This window comes from Phoca vitulina, unplaced genomic scaffold (genome assembly GCF_004348235.1).
Source record: "Phoca vitulina isolate PV1807 unplaced genomic scaffold, GSC_HSeal_1.0 scaffold5, whole genome shotgun sequence".
In the NCBI taxonomy this organism is placed as follows: domain Eukaryota; kingdom Metazoa; phylum Chordata; class Mammalia; order Carnivora; family Phocidae; genus Phoca; species Phoca vitulina.
In genome coordinates, this window is record NW_022589708.1 from 51,264,214 (window position 1) to 51,283,131 (window position 18,918).

The following is an 18,918-nucleotide window of genomic DNA, read 5'->3' on the forward strand; positions in this document are numbered from 1 at the left end:
TGATTAGGTCAAGAATATGTAAACTTTGTGACCATGGTATATAGAACATCTTAGCAAATAGTTCAGGTCACTAAATGTCATGTTTATAATAAATGTCTTTCTGATATATACATCAATAATCAGATTTACACTTCTAAAAACTGAATCAGCGTAATGTAAAATCTGGAAGTTTCTTTTGAGCAAAATACTAGTGAGAAGTATACTAGAACTTTTATATTTACAGAAAAGTTGCAGAGATAGTATAAACAATTCTAAAAATAGTGTTTTTAAATAATGCTTCATTAAGAAATTTCTCTTACAAACAAGATTTTAATGTTAAAAATGTGACTTTTTTGAGGTGCTTCTCTTTCAGAGTAGAGCTAAACTGAAAATATAATTATCCATGCCATTAGACAGTGAGTTAAGACTCCATCCTCTCCCCACATTAAATTATTAGATTACTTCAATAGGAGATAATAAGCAATTCTTGAATGTTGAAAAATACACCATGTGATCATTTAGAGTTCAATGCCCACTCACACACACATTGAAAATAACAGTACCTGTAGGACACACTGGGGTAAATGGAGGCTGCTTACAACCAGAGAGGCTACTGACTGGCCCAGGGGCTCAGGGCACTGCCAAGGCTATCCTAAAGACTAAGGGAATCAAGATGGTGGCACCCAAGTAATTAAAAAGTAAGCTACCTAGAAGTTGTAAGAGCAGTTCTGTTCACTCTCCACTGGAAATATAACGCAGGCCACAAATGAGAGCCACATACATAATTCAAAAATTTCTAGTAGCCGTGTTACTAAGAATCATCAGGTGAAATACATTTTAATAATATATTTTATTTAACCTAATATATTCAAAACGGTATCATTTCAACATGGATCAATATTAAAACATTTTATGTTCCTTCTTTCATACGGTCTTCAAAATCTGGTATTTTATACTCCAGCACAACTCAATCCAGACTAGCCATTTTCAAATGCTCAGCGGATACATGTGGTGACTATACTGGACAGTGCAGCTACAGAGCTTTAAAAAAACCTGATTCAAAGTTTCCCTATTAATAAATTAGGACACATTACATGTCCCTCCTTCCACTACTACCTCTCTATATCCCCTTCCTCAAAATAGTTCAGAAATGAGAAACCACTAACCATTCAGTTTGTTGTTCCATCTCTTCTCTTCACCTGTAAGTCTTTCTCCCTGCCTATCTCCCCAGCAGAACAAAAGTAAACAACACCCCTCACAGTTTTACTTAGGGTAAGCATACAGTTTTCTGATCTACCCTTCTTCTATCAGTAATCCTGTGTGTCTATGTGCATTTTCACTAGTAGCCAAAGAAAACAAACAAAAAAATATGTCATAGTAAATTAAAAGCCTAAAAAACATGGGTTTAATTAATCCTAATGCTGACTCCCCAGAAGAATGGGAACACAGGTTCTAACCTCCATTTTACAGATAAGAAAACTGGCCCAGACAGGTCAAGCAACTTGCCCTTATCTGCAGTCTCCAGCTTGCAGGATATAAGAATCTGACAAGCATATTAATTCCTTACAAAAATATAAAACAGGACAGAAGGAATAGCATCTGAAATATCCAAGGCATTGAGTTTAGAAAAACTTTGCAACCATAACACTAAAAAATCTTTATATTTAATCTCAGAAAAACTTTAACACCTGTAGATGGTGGATAAACTACTGAGGAATGGATAGGTAACCTAACTTCCTTGTTCATTCATTGTAATATCAAATAACTGCAAAGATACTCATGTCAGCAGAGACTTTTTTCCATTGTTAGAAGATGCAGCAACAACCAGTATCACATATAGGGTTTATGTAAGAACCAGACCCAGACCGTGAAGACCAGGGTTTAGTCCTAGGCAATGAAAACTGATGGGTGAGCTTAAGCAAGTTGCTTACTTTCGAAGCCTGTAAAATAGGCCTGCCTACTATAGAGGGCTGTTGTTAGAATCGAGTGAGATACTACATTTAAAGTGTTTTGTTTTGTTTTTTTAAATGCTTTTTGAGCTATATATAAACCTCAGCCCCCAAGTCTCTGGGAGTCAAACCCAAAAGAAGCACATAACATCTTTCCTCTGTCTTTCAAATAAAATGTGAAGCAGAAATACCAACTTCAAATATTTCAATCCTAAAAAATTATCTGTTGGTGTCAATTTTCCTGGTTTTGCTAATTACACAATAGACTAGTTGTGATGTTATTATGCAGGGAAGCTGGGTGAAGAGTACATGAGAACTCATCATTTCTGCAACTTCTATGGGCATCTAAAATTATTTCAAAATAAAAATAAAATAAAATGATTTGTTGGCTAACTCAGTGTTTTCTAAAAGGTGCCACAAGGAAATTGTTTTATGTTACAGAAAGAACAGTGAAAAATCTAAAAGTAACTGAAACACAGTATTAACTCATTTTAGTCATCAAATCAGAACATTAATCAAAAAGAAATTTCTCTCCTTTCATTAATGAGGCCATTACTATAAAATATACTCTTAGGTTGTAGTTCTAAGAGTATCTAGCAGGTTAATCATTCCATTAGAAAAACACCTGTCTGTTGCATAGGCTTAAAATTAACCCAACATACAGTAGTTTGTCCCTTACAGGATTAAAAACAATCAACCCTAGTTTTCCACTCTTCTCCTAGGCTTTTCTTAGGTTTTCATGACCTGTTTGTGAGCACTTCTTTAGGAGCAATAGAGTGAAATGGGTTAGATATTTCACTCTGTGAAGCCCTGAAAGTCCAGGAAATTAGAGTTGACAGTATCAGAAGAAACAGAAAGGAATAAATGAAAGGGAGAGGGAAGAGGAGGATATTATTTCAGCAGAATAAACCTCTAATCCACTTACAACCCAAAAAGAAGCAATAGGAAAGGGCAACACACAAAAACAACCCTCAACTAATGTCATACAGTGACTGGGTAAACAATATAAACCCAACGCGCCCTCAGGGTTTATTCGAGCATTCACTTGTATTCTGAGTTGAAGAATTGAAAAAGGTAGAAACTTCACATGAAAGGCTACTTTGTATTCATTACAGAGCAATCTTATTGCACTCAATATATCTTTTCTTGGGAACATAAATAATGAAAGTAGGAAGAATGCTCATTACTATTTAACTTCAACTATGTAACACAATATGAATTTAAAGTTCATCAAGGCCAGAAAACAAACCTGCTATGAACTGTTTTGGTTTAGGCACATCTCCTTGCCCCTCTAGCTTTTCCCATCTCACAGCCTCTGTCTTTTTCATTTTAATTTCAATCTGGAGGAAACACCAAATAAAATTTATTATTCCATGTAAAATATACAAAACAGTAAAAAACAAATGCAATTTCCTTAAGTCATAAAATTTTATAAGAATTAACAGTGCCCTCAAGAAAATTTCCTTAAATTATACAAGGTTAAATTTGAAGAACTTTGAAACATTTTGTTTCTATTTAAAAGCCACCCTTCAAAAACAACATACATACATACTATAAGCTATAATTAAGAGTCTTGAAATTCATGTTTTTTTCTTCCAATGCACTGTTCTCAACCAGGGGTGATTTGGCAACGTTTATGGTTATTGTTGGTCTTCACAACTGGGGTGGGGATTAGGGATGCTCCTAAACATCCTACAACATGAAGGGCAACCCCTCCACAACAAAGAATTATCCAACCCAAAATGTCAACAGCGCCCCCCATTGAGAAACCCTGTTCTAAAGGAATTACTATAGGGGTGCCTGGGTGGCTCAGTCGGTTAGGCATCTGACTGTTGATTTCAGCTCTGGTTGTTGAAATCAAGCTCCTTGCCGGGCTCTATGCTCAGCAGGGAGTCCGCTTCCCTTTCCTTCTCTCTTTCTCTCTCTCCCTCTGCTTCTCCCCCTGCTCACGCTCTCTAAAATAAATAAATCAACCTTTTTTTTTTTTTTTTTAAAAATTCATTTTTTTGGGAGTGGGGGGAGAGGGGGAGAGGGGGGGGGGGGGGGGGGGGGGGGGGAGAGAAGCACATGGGGCTCAATCCCAGAACCCTGGGATCATCACCCAAGCCAAAGGCAGACGCCCAACCGACGTGTGCCCCAATAAATCAATATTTTAAAAAAATAAAGGAATTACCACATTTGCTTGTACATTAACCCATTTGAGAGCTGAGACAAATTCATATCATTGTATAAAAATAATACAACTAATGCTAAAATTTTTATAATAATTCAGTCAATAATTATTAAACACCCAATATGAGCAAGTTGTAATCTTCAGGGATGTGGTGGACTTTTAAAATATTAAAAACATGTTCTTGGCCATCTGAAAGTAGATGAGATACTAAAAGAAAGTTGATCAAGAGGCAAATAAATGTTCTAAAAGTTTAGCAGAGATTACAAATGGGTGTGAAAAGAAAAAGTTTCAGTGCATCTTGAAGAGCTTTGAGGGGCAGGAGCAATTGCAATGGTGGAAGGGGGAGGTCTCCAGAGGCAAAAGCAACAGCCTGAAACTGGAGCCCTGAGTTTCAAAGGACACAGTGCATCAGGGAGTACAGACAAGACCAATTTGTCTCAAGTCCAGGATTTATGTTAGAACAGTAAAAAATACAGATGAAAGAGGTGTAAGGCAAACTATGAAAAGCTGAAACTAGCTTCACTTATTAAAATGAAATATTAAAAGCATCTTTAATTATCTAATCAAGGCTGGTCCCCTAGAGTCCACCCTTAACTGTAACATACACTCACGGAGCACTTACATACACCTTTTGTTTTCCTTGTTCAAATAATGCTCACTCCCAATTTAAGCCTAGCAAAATCAGCATTTATACACTAATAAATTATTATGCAAACAGTTTAAGAATCAAAATAGATTTTTATAAAAAGATCTTATCAGTCTTATAAATATATTTGAGAGAGAGAGGAAGTGCGAGCGCGGGGAGGGGCAGAGGGAGAGGTAGAGAGAAAATTCTAAGTGCAGGCTCCACACCCAGCGCAGAGTCCAATGCAGGGCTCCATCTCATGACCCTAGATCATGACCAGAGCCAAAAGCAAGAGTCGGATGCTTAACCAACTAAGCCACCCACACACCCCTCAAAATAGAATTTTATGTTCTAATTTTTTCTAAGAAAAGGATTTACTTTTGTAAATAGGAAAAAAAAAATCAAAAGACAAATGTAACAGAAAGAAAAGCCTATTCACACCGTTTCTTCAACGCCATTAAATCAGATAAATCATTTAAACTAGCAATTACTGGTAATCTTTCTACCACCTGCATTAAGTGTCAGAATCCTTAAAATTTATCTTTTAAAATACCTTAACAAAACACTAACCAAGAAATCTGCCAATAATTTTAATCAGATAGGAAGTGATGGTATAGAAGGGGTATAGTCTGAGTATTTGTATTTTCTTTAGCACAGAAATTTAACAAAAAACTGTTTTCATAATGAAAAAACCATGAAACAAATGTCACTGGGAAAGAGACCAAAAGTACAGTATTTTTAATGTAATTTATGTGTTTAAATTCTACATGAAAACAATTTTAAGAATCTCTAGAATTCTCTAAAATGAATGACTAATTTTTATAAAGTAAAACACTACCTATATTTTCTCATACACAGTATTAAGTGATAATAATTTGGTTATTTTAAGTTGTTACTGCTGGAATATTTATCAAAAAGGGGCAAAAATCTAATAGCTGGCGATGACACAGCAACAGTTACTGAAAAGGGATATCATCATCCTAAAATTTAAAACTTCATCTTCTTCCTTTAATTTTCAACTCATCTGGAAATGAAGACCTGGCAACACTATCCTTAACTAACCTCTGCCTCAGGGCACCCTCTATTCGCACCTCCTGTTCCTGCACTTAAGCACGGTCTATAAAATGCTCCTTGTTTCATCTAGAGAGCAGCATACACTAGCACTCACATCTACTGAAGCCACTGTAACTGGAGTAATTGTGCAGTATGAATCAAGAGGCCTCTGTAAGGCCAAAGTCAAAGCTCTTAGTAACAACATGTATCAAGTGAGACACGCTGACCTGAACCTGAAATTATATTTAATCCATTCATTAAAATAGCTGCACATAATAAAACACACTTAAAGTAGCTTTTTAAAAAGATAAGAGTGGGGGGAGCTAATTTTCTGTGAATTCCTTTTTACCCCTATTTCACTTTCAACGCTTATACGTGCTTTTAAAAATGAAGTTTTAAGTCTTAATGATCCTGGCAGGTACCTCCAAGAGTAACCAACAGCCCAATTGCAGATATTTTTATTGCAACTATTAATAAGCTATTCTATTTTCATTTAAGTCAAAATAATTTACAAGTTAACTTAAAACCTTGGTTTGAATGTTCCTCTCATATGCCCGGGGAAGGTTTTCAGTAATATCCCAAAGCAGTATTCACAGATTACTAAGTAAGAATCCCTGCTGTTCCAGATTAAGTTTTCATGATTTTGCATACTATCACCCACTTCTCAATTCTTTACACAGACAATTTAATATTTTCCAATGAAATAACTTCAGATTTCAAGGGAAGCCATGACCCCAAAAGGGTCATGGCATCCAGACACCACCTTCTTAGGAGGGGGGTAAAGCTCCCACTTGCTGTCACAGACTGACCGTGAAGGCATCTTTCTCAGAGACTAGAGAGCTGTGGCAGTTTACTGCTAAACTTTTTCGGGCAAAGTTTTGACAACCATCTGTTTCAAGGCTGTAGTCATTAAACAATTGTTCCTGACCTTTAGAATGTAATTTTCCCAATAGTCTCTTACTCAGCTCTTTACACGTTTAATGGCTGTACCTAACTGCTTCCTCCAAAAATAGAGTAAACTCAGTCTTCCTGAAGCCATACTGCACATCTACCATCTTTATTTTTACACTCAAATCATTTTGTAATCATTTTTTAAAATGCAGAAGACAGTAATTAATGACGAGAAACTGAAAAATCACAGAAGTTCTAATAGCACAATTCAAGTATTTACTGAGTACTGTGGGCAAGGCACTGTGATAGTACCTAAGATCACAGTCTCTATTCTTCCTGAAGAAATCAGTAAGAAATATTCCCATAAACAAAAAATTCCAGTATATATCACCTGTAGTGAAAGATCTAAACATAGGAAAATATTCTAGTTTCCTAGAAGTTTGTCAAAATGTCATTAGTAGTGAGACTGATTACTTTCTCAGCTCCTTTATATTTTTCTAAATTTTCTATGATATGCATTTATTGCTTTTATAACCTGAATAAAAATGTGAATAATCAGGATAAAATACTAATAGCAGTAACATTTATTGCGCACTATTAAAACCCTGTGGGCTTCGTGTATGTCAGCTCAGTTAATAGAACAACCCTGTAAAAGGAGATTACCATCCATATTTTAGAGATGAGACAGCCAAGATAGACAACTTGCTGGAAGTGTCTTTTACTGCTAGAAGTTCTACTTATTTCCTCAGAAATAAGCAGAGGTTAAAAACAGGACAAAAACTATCAACTGTATAATTTTAGAGAAGAGTCATAAATAGGTGCTACTTGTTGGAAATATGACCAGGAACAAGTAACTAATCTCACTGAGCCCGTTTCTCCTGTAAAAAGTGATTAATAGGATCTACGTCATTTAGGGTTCTTATCAGGGTTAAATGAAACCATGTGGGAAAAGAACAGAGCACTGTGTCTGGCAAATAACTGAATGCTATTATCATTATCTTCATCATCATAATTAGCTAAAAAAATCTGGGCAAATTATTTAACATCTCTGGGTTCAGTTTATACCTGTAAGTAGGTGATAAAAATACCTACACCATGCAGTATTTGTGTGGATTACATGGGATAATACACAGCAGTCAAAACAGTTACCTACTATAATTCTGCACAGGTCAAACAGTAGGGACTGGCTAACTAAGCTACAACAAATGCACACAGTGCAATACTTTGCTGTAGAATACTTAAGGGCATCAAAAAATTATCCAAAATGTATGGTTAAATTTAAAAAGACAGCTATAGGCAGTACTTGTAGTAAAATCCTTTTCTTTTGAAAATAAGAATATGCATTAGTAGAAAAGGGGGCAAGAATACACTTCAAAAAACGATTTGTGGATTACAGCAACTAATCACTTATTTAAAAAAAAAAAACAAAAACTATTACCACCACCACTGTATCAAAGACATAAAACATGTGGCGCCTGGGTGGCTCAGTCAGTTAAGCGTCGGACTCTTGATTTTGGCTCAGGTCCTGATCTCAGGGTTATGGGACTGAGCCCTGCCTCACGCTCTGCACTGTGCGGGGTCTGGTTGGGATTCTCTCTCCCTCTCCCCAGACCCGCTCCTCTGCTCGCGTGTGTGCTCTCTAAATAAATACATAAAATCTTAAAAAAAAAAAAAAAAAAGACCTAAAACAATCAAAAAACCCCCACATCTGTGTGTTTAAAAAAGCAGAAATATCCTGCCCAAACATCTCCAACTCTATCACATCATCATCAGGATTCTTCTATGAATATTAAGAAAAGGAATTCACTCTAAAACTTCTCAATTTTATTGAGTTAAGAAGGGAGAAGGGAGCAATTATTTGTCTCCAACTAAAGACATTTTACTTCCCACAATTCCAGTTAAAAGCCTTCATATTTTATATAGCTATAATACAAAAAAACTGCTTTGACTAAAAACAGGAATAGAAGTGGGGTGCCTGGGTGGCTCAGTCGTTAAGCATCTGCCTTCGGCTCAGGTCATGATCCTGGAGTCCCGGGATCGAGTCCCGCATCGGGCTCCCTGCTCAGCGGGAAGCCTGCTTCTCCCTCTACCAGTCCCCCTGCTTGTGTTCCCTCTCTCGCTGTGTCTCTGTCAAATAAATAAATAAAATCTTTAAAAAAAACAAAAAACCAAAAAACAGGAATAGAAGAACATTTTTTTTCCCCTTTAAAGATTTTATTTTTAAGTAATCTCTATACCCAACATGGGGCTCGAACCCACAACCCCGAGATCAAGAGTCACACACTCCACCAACTAAGTCAGCCAGGTGCCCAGAAGAACATTTCTACAAGGGTAAATTTACTCCAAAGGATTTTGAAAATTCTAGTTTTTTAGAAGGAGTGAATATTAATCTTTAAAATGAGTATTTCACAGCATAGCTGTCACTGAAGTTATAATCTTGTGATTGTGAGCAGAGAATAGTGTCATGAAATTAACAAGATGGAACAAAAGAAACACTACAGTTTCTTAATAAAGAAAATGAATTAATAGGCAGATATGAAAGCTGGTATTCAATAAAGGGTAGAAAAAACTATCAGAGGTACTGGAAAAAAAATACGAATTCTGACTTGGAAAGACCTAGATATGACATTGTAAAATATTTAGTTAAGAAATGCTATTTCATTAATTTAAGGGTCCTACTTCTCATTTTCATTGCAAATTATATTTCACTCGAATTAATAACACTTAACCAACGATTATACATGAATATGCAACATTTATTCAACCTTGAAGGTGGAAAAGAAACTGGATTCTCAAAGCAAAGAAACAACCGTTTTAAAGCACAGATTTTATGGAATCTCTAATTTTAAGCAGATTCTTCTAAACAGAACAATTCTTTTCTCAACTCACATAAAGGATTCAAGACACCTGAATACATATAAAAGTCAAATGACTTATTTTTCTCTTAGTATCATTAAATAAGCCTCAGTAACCCACAGAAAAATTTTATTTTCAGTATTTTAAGTCTCCCTCTGCTGTATGAAAAAAAGATTCAAAACTTTCATTTCCCTTAAGATAAAATTAAGTGCAATTATTTCAATTTGTTTCCCATAAAATACAGCTTAGAAGTTGGTAGTCTAACAAAACTAATATATATTATTTTGGGTAAAGACAAGAAAAATAATCATCTTCCATTAGACATCTTAAGAATTTTAATTCTTTAATACAGAACTTAGAAAAACCTAAGCGAAGAAGCACTAGCTTTCCAGAAATAAAAGTATTACTCTTGGGCCAGGATGAACAATTTAGTAACTATGTAAACTCGGGGAAAGCATTTAAAGTCCATGAACCTGTTTCTTTTCATCTATAAAACGAATAAAAATACTCTGTCAACTTCAAAGGGTTAATATCAGAATCCAATTTAAATTCATTCACTAAACAATTACTGAGCAGCAGACTATGTACAATACACAGAGATACAGGCAAATTTAGCAAATGGATCATACTTACACTAAAAAATTACTCATTGTTTGTGGAGTTAACTGGGGCATCCTTACCTGGAGCATATACAAACACACAAATATGACTTGCTTCTCATCCTCACAGACTAAACGCAAGGGGAATGAAACTACTATAAACTACTATACAGAACTACTATACAAAATAGAGAAGTAGTTATGTAGCATTTAAAGACTGAAGGGACCAAGAAAGCAAACTGGGAAAACAGCAGGGTGGGGTTGCAGAATGGTTAGCATCAACAAGCACTCAAGTTTCAAAGGAGAATTAAAGAATGAGAGATAACGGTGCTTCATTAACATCATCCCCAATTCTAGCCACACAAACTTATGTATTTATTACCACACATTCTATTCTTCCATAAATTTTATGAGGAGACCCAGTAACACAAGTTTTTAAGTCATTTACCATCTATTAAACTACTTCAAAAGAACATGCATTAACAACCTGTTGATAAAAATATGTACAAAAATGCCAAACTCATGACTTTCTGACCCAAATCTAGCTAGAGTTTTGTGGTTATTTACCCAACTTCTTTTACTGAACAAATTCTACACTATGTGTAAGACTAAAATCTTGCTAAGATTTCATCCCTTTTTCTCACTTTCTATCACCCAAACAACTGTTTCTTCTCTCACTCATAATTTAACAGCTCTATACTTTGTAATCTTCAAATAGATAAGTGGGCAAATCACTTCTAACTAGATGCAAAAAACTATCACTTCTTGGGGCACCTGGGTGGCTCAGTTGTTAAGCGTCTGCCTTCAGCTTAGGTCATGATCCCAGGGTCCTGGGATGGAGCCCCACATCGGGCTCCCTGCTCCGCGGGGAGCCTGCTTCTCCCTCTCACACTCCCCCTGCTTGTGTTCCCTGTGTCTCTGTCAAATAAATAAAATCTTTAAAAAAAACAAAAAAACAAAAAACTACCACTTCTTAACTTTGCACTTCTGCTCAAATGCTCTGCAGGTATCCTCTTCTTTCTGCAGGCCCAGTTACCATATTTTCCCAGACTAAAGGCCAACCCTGATTCTATCCTAGGATAGGAAAATTCACATATCCTTAGAACTTAAACTCAACAGTTACTAACATAGTATGTTGTAAGACATGTATAAAGAAGGTGTAGTAATGGAAAAAGTATACGTATATCATCTGCTGTCATACCTCATTATATACCTTCATACAATTTTATAGATGAAAAAATTTCAGAGCTCATTTAGTCTGTATCTCTCATTTTAAAGGACGGTCAATAGTCCTGTAATAATTTTGTGACTAGTCTAAATTCACAGGGCAAGCAAAGAACCAGAGTCAGATTTTTTTATTTTTCAGTTCAGTACTTGTCCTACTTATACTACCTACATCTTCTGATTGCTATTTAAAACATTCTATGAATTTTAATTCCATCGCATTTTTTACTTCTTTTTGAAAATACAAAGAAATCTAAAAATTATATAATTACTCGAACTGCAGTTTAAATCACTCAGTATTCCCTCATAAAGTATTCTAAAATTCAGCTTAATTAAAAAACAAAAAAAAAGAGCAGATTCATCTTCACAGTAGTTTGTATTTTTAACTATGTTAAGGTAGGGTAAGAAAATATTTATACATCAAAAGAGACAAGTTTAAGAGAAGAGACTTTTGGTATCAAATCCTAAAGAGAGGCTGATAATTTCATCTTTTTTTGAAAACCTCTTTAAGAAATATACCAATCTTAAGTATACAAACACTACTGAGGTTAAATTGATTTTTAAATTCCATTGTCCCAGAATCTGGGGAGGGGAAAATTGTTACTCAAAATTTATTGTCCTTATTTACCTGTCTTTTTTTTTTTTTTAAGATTTTATTTACTTACTTGAGAGAGTGAGAGAGAGAAAAGCACGAGAGAGAGGAAGGTCAGAGGGAGAAGCAGAAACCCCTCTGAGTCGGAAGCCCAATGCGGGACTCGATCCTGGAACTCCAGGATCATGACCTGAGCTGAAGGCAGATGCCCAAGTGACTGAGCCACCCAGGTGCCCATTTAACCTGTCCCTTTTAATTTGAAAATATGTGCTTAAAAGGATCTATAAGCTTATAATCGCACAGGCAATTAGTTGACCAGTATTTATTTTGGAAATACTACTACTACAACTTTTACTCATTTAAATAATCTCTACACCCGGGGCGCCTGGGTGGCTCAGTCGGTTGGGCGGCTGCCTTCAGCTCAGGTCATGATCCCAGGGTCCTGGGATCGAGCCCCACATCAGGCTCCCTGCTCCGCAGGAAGCCTGCTTCTCCCTCTCCCACTCCACCTGCTCGTGTTCCCTCTCTCTGTGTCTCTCTCTGTCAAATAAATAAAATCTTTAAAAAATAAATAAATAAATAAATAAATAAATAAATAAATAATCTCTACACCCAACGTGGGGTTTGAACTCATGACCCCGAGGAGATCAAGAGTCACATGCTCTTCTTACTGAGCCAGCCAGATGTCTCCATTACTGACAACTCTTTTAAAATTGTCTTACCTTGGTTGAAAGTACTTTAAATGTGCTCTGTTCTGGGATTATAGGATGAAGAAGTCTCAGTTGCAAAGTGTAATCCTCTCCAGAAGGAAGTTTCACCAAAGCAGACAACTAATGAATACAAAATTAGCAGCACATTTTTATAAATTTATATAATGAAAGGTAAAATACTTAAACCGAATATAATTGCAGAACTTCAATACTGCTGCAGATTATTTTAAATACTTTATATGGAATATCAGACTTAAGAAATTCAAAATAATCCTTTTTTTTCCTACTTGGTTTCCTTTACGTGGATTCTCATGTACATAATTAAATAAGCAGAAAATAGTATGTTTCAAACACATATATAACATTTAAATCTCTAGAAAACTCAAGATATAAGAGCAAAACAATACAATATGTAACAAAAGCAAGGAGTCATATGCAAAACATCTACTTCTACCACTAACTTAAATATCATTGAAGTTTTCTACTAAATGCTAAGAAATCAAGTTATTACAAGTCACACTAATTCAATGTGGTTAGTAAACTCTTAAGACATAGAAATCACACAACAAATAAGCAGACCTTTTTCACAAAGTATACCACACAAATGTAACCAAATCACATATCTTACTAATGTCTTTTATATTTGTCAACCAAGTTCTGCTTTGAATTTCAAATCTAAAGAAAAAGAAAATAATGCACATCTAGCTATAACCTACAGTATGAATACTTTTGTCTCAAAATTTAAAATCATTCAAGCTGAAAAGCCATGCTTCAGATTTTCATCAGCATTTTCCACATCTCAGGAAGAAATGATGTATCTGATCAACTGCTATAGATTATTCTGCAATATACTATATTTGCAAATAAAAGTATTTAATCTCAAAATAAAAAATAGTTCAAAGACTGTAATAACCTCTTTTTCTGAAAATTCCACATTTACATTATTCTTCTGAACATTCTTGATCATAAGTGTAATGATTACTTGAGATTCTGTTTGATACCAGTCATACCTATTGAAAAAGAAAAAAAACCACCTCAGAACATCTAATTTTCTTAAAGTTGTTGCTTCTTTACGTTTTGTCAAGATAAAAGCTACAATCTGATAAACAACAAGAGCTCCACCTTGAGGAACAAATAAGCAAAGCAGATAGTGATTCACAGAACCAATTTTATAGAACTAATTTTCTTTGACCTGCACTAATGGAAAAGAACAGTAGAGTATGATGCCTCAAACCTTTCCAGTAGACTTAAATACTTACACGATTTTCTGCGTTCTGACTTATATCTCTAATATTGTTGTGCTTAAGCTAATGTTAAAGATGAAATTTACTCTTAACAGCTAACCATTATTATATACCATTAATAGCTTTACATTTTCATTTCAACCTAATACTAAGAAAAAGCACTTCTATCCCTCTTTTACAGATGAAAAATAAGCCCAGATGGGCGAAGCAATCAGCCAGTCAGTGGCAGGTGTTACGCTAGACCCATGTCGGCTGGACTCCACACTCCAAAATCTCTTAACTGAAGTTGGAGCAAAGAGCCCCGAACACAGGGAGAAGCAGCAAATGACCTAAAATTAAAATAACTTAAAATTTAACTCATCCTGCCAGGCACAACTTAAATACAGTATCTTCCTTCACTCTCAAGGTACATGGGAAAACTAATGTGCCTAGAGATTCTAATTATGTGTATCTTTCCCACAGAAGGCTCTAGAAATGTAGGGATCCTCACTTTCAAATTAGACTATATTAGATTATAAACTCCATGACGCAGAGCAGTTTATCTATCCTGCCACTATTATATTCCTAGAACTAAGCACAGTGCCTGGTACACAGTACCAGTATTAAATCAATGTTGGATTATTTTATGCTCCAAACATCTTAATTATTATTTGATGTTTGTATTCTACTCCTGCTGCTGCCACCAAGCTAGTCAAAGTTCCTCGTCTACTTGGTACTTGGGAGAGTCATCCTAAATCTCCCCAGAAGAAGCATGAATAGATTGTTTTGTTTTAACATTTCCAAACCACTTTAGGTAATTAAAATGCACCTTGATTAAAGAAATGAACTAAGAGTCTCAAAGTTTCCCTCTGAAATTCAGTGAGGATGCAAAGCTCCCGATCAATGCCTTGTGTTTCTTTCTGTTACAGTCCTAAGAATACAAGTTGTACACATGGCTGATGAACAATTAAAAATAAATTCAAATACTTGCTAGACGCTTAATTCATTACTGTAACTGTTGCCCTGAGCAACAGTCCCTTTCAACTCATGCAGAATCACTCTATGAAAAATTTACTCTAAAATATAAAAGGCAGGTAGTTACAATTCTGTCAAGCCTACTACTAATTTATTTACCTGTGTAATAACAACTGGAAGAGGCTCTCGTCATACATGGAAAGGTGACATAATATGGAACCAGATGAAGCATGTTTAAAATAGAGAACTGATTTGAATTTAACACTAAAATCAATCAGTAAACAGCCTTAGAATTAGTTTTCCCAGGCTAAACAAATTTCTAAAAAAAACTAAGAAACACTGAACATCACAGGGTAAGGACTTGCTTCCTATTAAACAAAAGGATTTTTCCCTTTAGGCGTATTTATCATGCATTGTCTTATGAAAAAGAAACACTTACTTGATTTTTGACTGATGAGTCCTCTGGGATGCACACTGATTTTGGCAAGTTGCAAGAGAAAGATTTTTACAAATTAGTTTACAAACTGTATATTAAAATGCATGTATTATTAATTTACCCAGTGCTATGGTTACTTTGATATGGAATAACTATGTGAAAATGTCCCTCAAAGACAAAGCATACCTGAATTCATAATTGTTAAATAATACTAGTCATCACAAAATATTAGAATATTCAACATTTTTATAATTTTAGGAGTTAAAATTTCAAAAAAGATTTTTCTTCTAAAATAAAAGCGTAAGGGGAAAGGAAGGAAAAATAAGATGAAAACAGAGAGGGAGACAAACTATAGAGACTCTTAACTACAGGAAACAAACAGGGTTGCTGGAGGGGAGGTGGGTGGAGGGATGGGGTAACTGGGTGATGGACATTAAGGAGAGCACTTGATGGAATGAGCACTGGATGTTACATGCAACTGATGAATCACTAAATTCTACCTCTGAAACTAATAATAAACTGTATGTTAATTAAATCGAATTGAAGTAAAAAAAATAATAAAAAATAAAAATAAAACCATAAAACCCAAAAAACTTTCTAAAGCTATGATTGGAAAAGGTTACATTTAAATGTCCAGTTCCAAGGCTAACTCTCTAAACCAAAAACAAAAATATTTAAAAAAACCTAAAAAAAAAAAAACGCACTTTTTTAGAAAGAGTATAACCTTCAGGCTTAGCAGTGGCATCAAACACTGCTCTGGAATATATGAAGGAACATTTCCATGGTGCCTTCCAGATAACAGCTTACACTCTGTTTATGGTCTCTCAGCAACAAACATTCTACACTGCCCATCAAGAAACAAACTGATTCTTGACCAATCAATACTTCCCTAAACTATATGTGTGCCAGTTAAGACTATGTAAATCTAAAGAACTTGCCCTGGGTCATAAGTGACCTCTAAGTTGTCCCTAAATGATAGGGAAGAGATGGGGTTTAGAGGAAGAAAATAAAACCCCGCTACACAGATTTGAGTCTAACTCAGAATTACTCTCCAGTGTTAACTATTTAGAAATACCTGAATCTAGGTGATACCAAGTAGAGATAATGACTAGAACATATTATTCCTGTTCACCTTGGTACAAAGATTAAACTAGTGTGAACCACAGCAGTGACAAAATGCACTGTGGCTAAACAGCTGTTTGTGTTACCAAAGTATAATCCAAATGCTATTTTGTTGTTTTCAGGACAAGTTCCAATCCCAAATACGATACTGTTAAGACCTAAACAAAAATACCAGCAGGTGAAGAAAGCCAACTTCTATTTATTTAAAGATTTTTATTTATTTTGAGAAAGCTAGCGAGAGTGAGCAGGGGGAGGAGTAGAGGGAGAGGGACAAGCAGACTGCATGCTACGTGCAGAGCCCAACAGGGGACTGAATTTCACGACGCTGATATCATCACCTGAGCCTAAATCGAGAGTCGGACACTTAACTTAGCCACCCAGGTGCCTCGAAAGAAGCCAACTTTTAATACTTCCCTCATCCATCACCCTTAGGAATATGGACAAGCCTTTGAGGTACAGGAATAACCAGACAGGGCTCAATTTTGGTGATGTTCCAAACTCCAATCACTACATATACACATATCTGACCTGATGCTCACAATCTGAAGGAGATTAGCTCTATTAGGCCCAGTTTACACATGAAAAAAGCCCAGAGAATAAAAGACTTTCTCAATGTCACAATGTAATTCTGGAAGACAGAAAATGTAAATCTTCCTTCAGACATGAAGAGACCCAAGTGGGTTAAGTAACCGTCAACAGAATTAAGACTACACACACATCTCCTGACTCGTCATTTTATTTACTGACTAAACTGCTGATTATCGCTGCTAAAAACCACTAGCCATAATGTAACTATGTGTGTTATATATAAACCTAAGTGGTTAGAAAAAAAAAATTAACTTTCAACTCCACCATAAATTTTAGTAACTGAAAAGACTTGGGGGGCGCCTGGGTGGCTCAGTCGTTAAGTGTCTGCCTTCGGCTCAGGTCATGATCTCAGGGTCCTGGGATCGAGCCCCGCATCGGGCTCCCTGCTCTGCGGGAAGCCTGCTTCTCCCTCTCCCACTCCCCCTGCTTGTGTTCCCTCTCTCGCTGTGTCTCTCTCTGTCAAATAAATAAAATCTTAAAAAAAAAAAATTTTTTTTTAAATAAAAATTAAAAAAAAGACTTGGAAATCTTCATATCCAAAACAATAAATGTGAAACTGAATTAGACAGATAAACATTTCCAAATTTTACTTAACTTTTGTGTTCTCAATACACCACAATAAACTCTGAAAGTGCTTTCTAGGCAGCAGCTGTTTATCCTACATGTGATGACTTTTCAGCAAGGAAAAGACAAAAAATAACCACCCTGACCATACTAAAATATGCCAAATCAACTTGATCACACATGAAACAAGCCCAATAATTTTCATGACTATAAACCTCTGTATCTATTTTACCAAAAACGGTATTATTGCAGTTGCTAGAGGAAAAGTATTTACATGGAATTGCTTAAGATCTAAGTAAAAAAAGGTCATTCGGAGTCCTGTCTCAAATATATGGCAAAATTATAATTAAGTAAGAACATGAATAAAAATCTTGTACTTACCACCTCAGATTGTGATCCTATTAAAAACATAAAAAGAAAACATTTCCATTTAACAATACATTTACAGGCAGTCACATACATGACTTCTATAGCACAAACATACTGATTGATTACATAAGCCAATTTTCCATACATTTCAAATTTTAAAAAGTGGTTTAATTTTGCATCCTAGAGTCACTGTAGACTTTTAGTAATTTCTTACCGGTAACACAACTGCAAAACAAATCCATCCAAATCTCCCTTTCAACATAACAAAACCTTGGAAATCCCTATCTAAGGGAACATACACTATTTAAATTTATGATTTATAAAGTTATAAAGTTAAAAACACATTTGTTTAAATCCAAAAATGTCAAAAATTTATTTCTTTGTAAAGTGAAAGACATGAGAAACCTATATACTTACCATTCTGGGCCTCTTGACACCTTTTAATCCAGACAGTGAAATCAGGATCTGTACCTAGAAAAAACAAACTGACTGTAACATCACTCACTCACCAGCACCATCTAACATATTCATTCAACAAATACTTACTGAATACCTACTATGTTCCAAACAGTGTTTTAGGCAATGGGGATTCAGCAGTAAATTAAACAAAAATACTTGTCCTAACAGGATTTATAGTAACCATAATGCTACAGCTATAAGTACACGAATACTTTTAACATTTAGACATTCATCCTGAAGAATTTTAATTAAAAAAAAAACATGGTTTTAGCCACAGTCAACCTTACTGGTTCCCAGATACAAATAATCTACACTTCCCCTCACTTCTCTCCTGTTGAAGGAGCTTCCTCTCACACAACAAAATCAGACCTGAATTAGATACCCAACACACTATCAGTTAGTGTGGGATAGAAGCCTGGTACCAGACAGCTAGACCAAGGTCTAGAAGCTTCTTCTGACCCCAGATTTGTTCTCTAATGCAGCTACCCACTTTTTCTATCTACTCTTCTCTCAGTAGCTTTTCCTGTTACC

At 35.4% G+C, this 18,918-nt stretch overlaps 1 protein-coding gene across 1 annotated transcript in view; it reads right to left on the reverse strand.

Annotated features, from left to right (window-relative positions):
• The window catches only part of SUGT1 (SGT1 homolog, MIS12 kinetochore complex assembly cochaperone), a 40,451-nt gene that overhangs the window by 9,101 nt on the left and 12,432 nt on the right, over nt 1-18,918 (reverse strand). The window contains exons 6-11 of the mRNA XM_032402908.1: nt 18,346-18,399; nt 17,941-17,957; nt 15,289-15,323; nt 13,565-13,661; nt 12,664-12,771; nt 3,178-3,268 (exon numbers count right to left, since the gene is read on the reverse strand). Of these exons, the coding sequence (XP_032258799.1) occupies nt 3,178-3,268; nt 12,664-12,771; nt 13,565-13,661; nt 15,289-15,323; nt 17,941-17,957; nt 18,346-18,399 (402 nt within the window). The remainder of the gene's footprint in view (nt 1-3,177; nt 3,269-12,663; nt 12,772-13,564; nt 13,662-15,288; nt 15,324-17,940; nt 17,958-18,345; nt 18,400-18,918) is intronic.